Source organism: Helianthus annuus, chromosome 6 (assembly GCF_002127325.2).
Source record: "Helianthus annuus cultivar XRQ/B chromosome 6, HanXRQr2.0-SUNRISE, whole genome shotgun sequence".
NCBI classification, from domain to species: Eukaryota; Viridiplantae; Streptophyta; class Magnoliopsida; order Asterales; family Asteraceae; genus Helianthus; species Helianthus annuus.
In genome coordinates this window covers 25,719,179-25,722,630 of record NC_035438.2, presented here as the reverse complement: position 1 = coordinate 25,722,630, position 3,452 = coordinate 25,719,179, and the positions used below count along the sequence as shown (strand labels likewise).

At 40.2% G+C, this 3,452-nt stretch overlaps 1 protein-coding gene across 1 annotated transcript; it reads left to right on the top strand.

The window, feature by feature from the left end:
* Positions 1–452: 452 nt before the first annotated feature.
* LOC110944544 (protein FAR1-RELATED SEQUENCE 5-like) lies at positions 453–3,179 on the top strand. The gene is made up of 3 exons (XM_022186205.1): positions 453–736; positions 2,381–2,639; positions 2,727–3,179. Exons 1-3 carry the CDS (start codon positions 453–455, stop codon positions 3,177–3,179), a joined length of 996 nt encoding a protein of 331 aa, XP_022041897.1.
* The last annotated feature ends 273 nt before the right edge of the window (positions 3,180–3,452 follow it).

Here is a 3,452-nt window from a genome sequence, read left to right as displayed (position 1 = left end):
AACCATCAGCTACACCTGTGGTTGGAATGGAATTTACCTCTATCGAACAAGCATACGTGTTTTACCAAACATATGCTAAGTTAGCTGGTTTTTCTACTCGAAAAGGTGGTGAAGTACACAGTGGTGGTATAACCAAAACTAAGTATTTTGTTTGTTCTAAAGAGGGACATAAGCCATTGTTTATTGACGATGCTTATTCGAAGTCAAAAAAGCCATTCAAATCAAGGAACAGGGGGACCATTAGAACTGGGTGCAAAGCTCAACTTATGATTTGCACCGTGGATGGTAGATCATATACAGTAAAGAAATTCGTTGATGGCCATAATCATAAGTTTGTATGTCCACACGATATTCATATGCTACCAGTGTACAGACAATTGTCTGATGCCTAGGAGGAGATGATATGGGAACTAGGCACTCTAAACCTTGGCCCTATCAAAGCTTTTCATATAATGAGGAAACGTTACGGTGGTTTCGAGAATGTTGGTGCCACGGTCGATGATTGCAAAAACTTTAGGACTCGAATTAACAGATATATAGGAGAATATGGCACTGACATGGTGATCAATAGGTTGACCGAAAAAAAAAAACAGTATTTAGTTGATTTTTCGTTTGAATATTCTATTGATGAGGACAAACGGTTAACTGGTTTGTTCTGGGATGATGGGTTATGCAAGCGTAACTTTATGGAGTTCGGGGATGTGATATCGTTCGATGCAACTTTCAAGACAAACAAGTAAGTGTTACATAAAATGGTTTTTAATTTTTTTTGGAGTTAATAGCCAAAATGGTCCTTGAGGTTTGCTCACTTTTGCCACTTTAGTCCAAAATCCAAAATTTTTAAATCTGGGTCCCTGAGGTTTGCATTTTGTTGCCATTTTGGTCCAAAAACGAAATCAGGTCAGATTTTCAAAAAAGAACATGCTATTTTGTCTTTATGATGAGGGGTATTTTAGTCATTCTGCCTCTCTCTCTTGAATAAAAACCCCTCTGCCATAGGAACCTGCCATAGGAACTGCCTCTCTCTCTTAAACAAAATCAGGTTAGAATTTACACCCCTCTGCCTCTCTCTCTCTTCTCTCTCTCTCTCTCTCTCTCTCTCTCTCTCTTCTCTGAACTACCACCACCAGCCCCACCACCGCATCATCCCCACCACCACCATCCCACCACCGCCAACACCACCATCCTACTGCCATCATCTCTCTCATCTCTCTCTCGAACTCCACCGCCACCGAACTCCACCACCGTCGTCCACCACTGCCATCATCTCTCTCTAATTACCCAATATCAATCACTCCCTTTGTCAGTATCCATACTTTAAATCCCAAATTGGAACAACTAATCCACAAGTTCACCCAAAATCCCCCAATTTCTAGAGAGAGAACTAATCTGACACCACCAATCACCACCACAATCATCATCAATCTGCAATTAAACAAAAACCCACATGGCGGGGACCAACGGCGGCTCAGCCGAATCACCGCCGCTGCCTCCGCAATGGTGAGTTCCTGTTGATTGCTCTGCCATCACAATCGTTGTTCGAAACCCTGCCATGACTCTTGTTTCGAATTACTTCTCTGATCAATACCCAGATGTTGATTGCCGGTCGTTTTCGCAGCTTCTCACCGGAGCTATGGCTTCCCCTGTTTCAAAAATTTGACCGGCGAGTGTTGTTGAGGGGTTGAAACAGACGAATGAGAAGAAATCAGGGGTTTTAAGTCGAGATTCATCTTCATGGCCGGTGATTCTCTTTATATTTCAATAACCCCTGTGTTTTGTTATATCAGTTAGTTTAGTTTGCTGAACTTGAAGCTGGTGATAAGAACAGGTGGTTCTATGGGGCGGCAGATCTGTGTAGAGAGAGAGAGAGACTTGAATGATCTGTGTTTTAGTGAGAGAGAGAGAGAGAGAGTTATATAAATATTACATAGAGCAAACTGAGAGAGAGAGAGAGACTTGAATGATCTGTGTTCTATGGCAGAGGGGTTTTTATTCAAGAGAGAGAGGCAGAATGACTAAAATACCCCTGAGCATAAAGACAAAATGCAGGTTCTTTTTTGAAAATCTGACCTGATTTCGTTTTTGGACCAAAATGGCAACAAAATGCAAACCTCAAGGACCCAGATTTAAAAATTTTGGATTTTGGACTAAAGTGGCAAAAGTGAGCAAACATCAGGGACCATTTTGGCTATTAACTCTTTTTTTGCATGTTATATGATTTCCTGAACTTGCAATATTGCATGTTAATATACATTGAAGATTAGGTGATGAATATATCGCATGTTGTACTGTATATTTCACATGTTATGTTTTGTCAATTTCGCATGTTACAATGTGTACTTCGCATGTGTACTAAATCTTTAATTATATGGAATTCCAGGTACAAGATGGTGTTTGTTCCGTTCACTGGGATTGACAACCACTGTCGAAATGTAACCCATAGAGCTAGGTTGTTGGCATCGGAGGGCATTGACTCTTATAAATGGCTTCTCAATTCATTCGTAAAGTCATTTAGACGACAGCCAAAGGTTGTAGTGACGGACCAAGACCCTGCGATGAAGCAGGCTATTAAGGAGGTTTTTACTACCAGTAGACACAGATTGTGCATGTGGCTCATAATGAAAAAAGTGGCAGATAAGGTATAGCATGGTATGCTATCTTTCGTTAGCGTTTTTTATAATACAGATTTCATTATAGGCTGATATAAAAACCATTTATTTGTATAGGTTGGACACGAGTTGTGTAATAATGATGAGTTTAAAAGGAGGATGTGCGATATTGTATGGATTGATTCCATTGAGCCTGAAGAATTTGAGAGACAGTGGAAGTTGGTGATGATTGAGTATGGTCTCACACAAAATAAATGGATTGATGATATGTTTGCGATGAGATACATGTGGATTCCGGCTTTTTACCGGCATGAGCCCATGTCTGGACTCATGCGAACAGCTTCGAGATCAGAGAGCGAGAATCATTTTTTTTGCCAGGTGGCAAATTCACAACTCACTCTTGTAGAGTTTATGAATCATTTTGACGGTGCAATGGATGTCCAAAGGTTCAATCACAGAAAGAATGGTCATATTTCAAGATTACTGAGTCTGATGATTGGAGCAAACCTACTTTGGAAAAAGATGCTGCTAAGATATACACCAGGTCTATATTCTTTGATCAGCAAATAGAGATACATGGAACTATTACCGAATGTCTGCCGATGGACACCAAAATCAAGGGTCCACAGATAAGGATATCGTTGAAAGACTTTAAAGCTCATGGAGATGGGTTATTAGAGGTAATATTGTTACGCCCCAATTTCCACCGCATTCGACGTACAAAATAAATAGGAAAATTTTTGTAAATTTCGGCATGACCCATTTGTTTAAAACCATTAACTACCTGTTTACACAACAAAACTTCAAAGTCTAACCATCTTGACAATTCCCTAAACGGGCAAA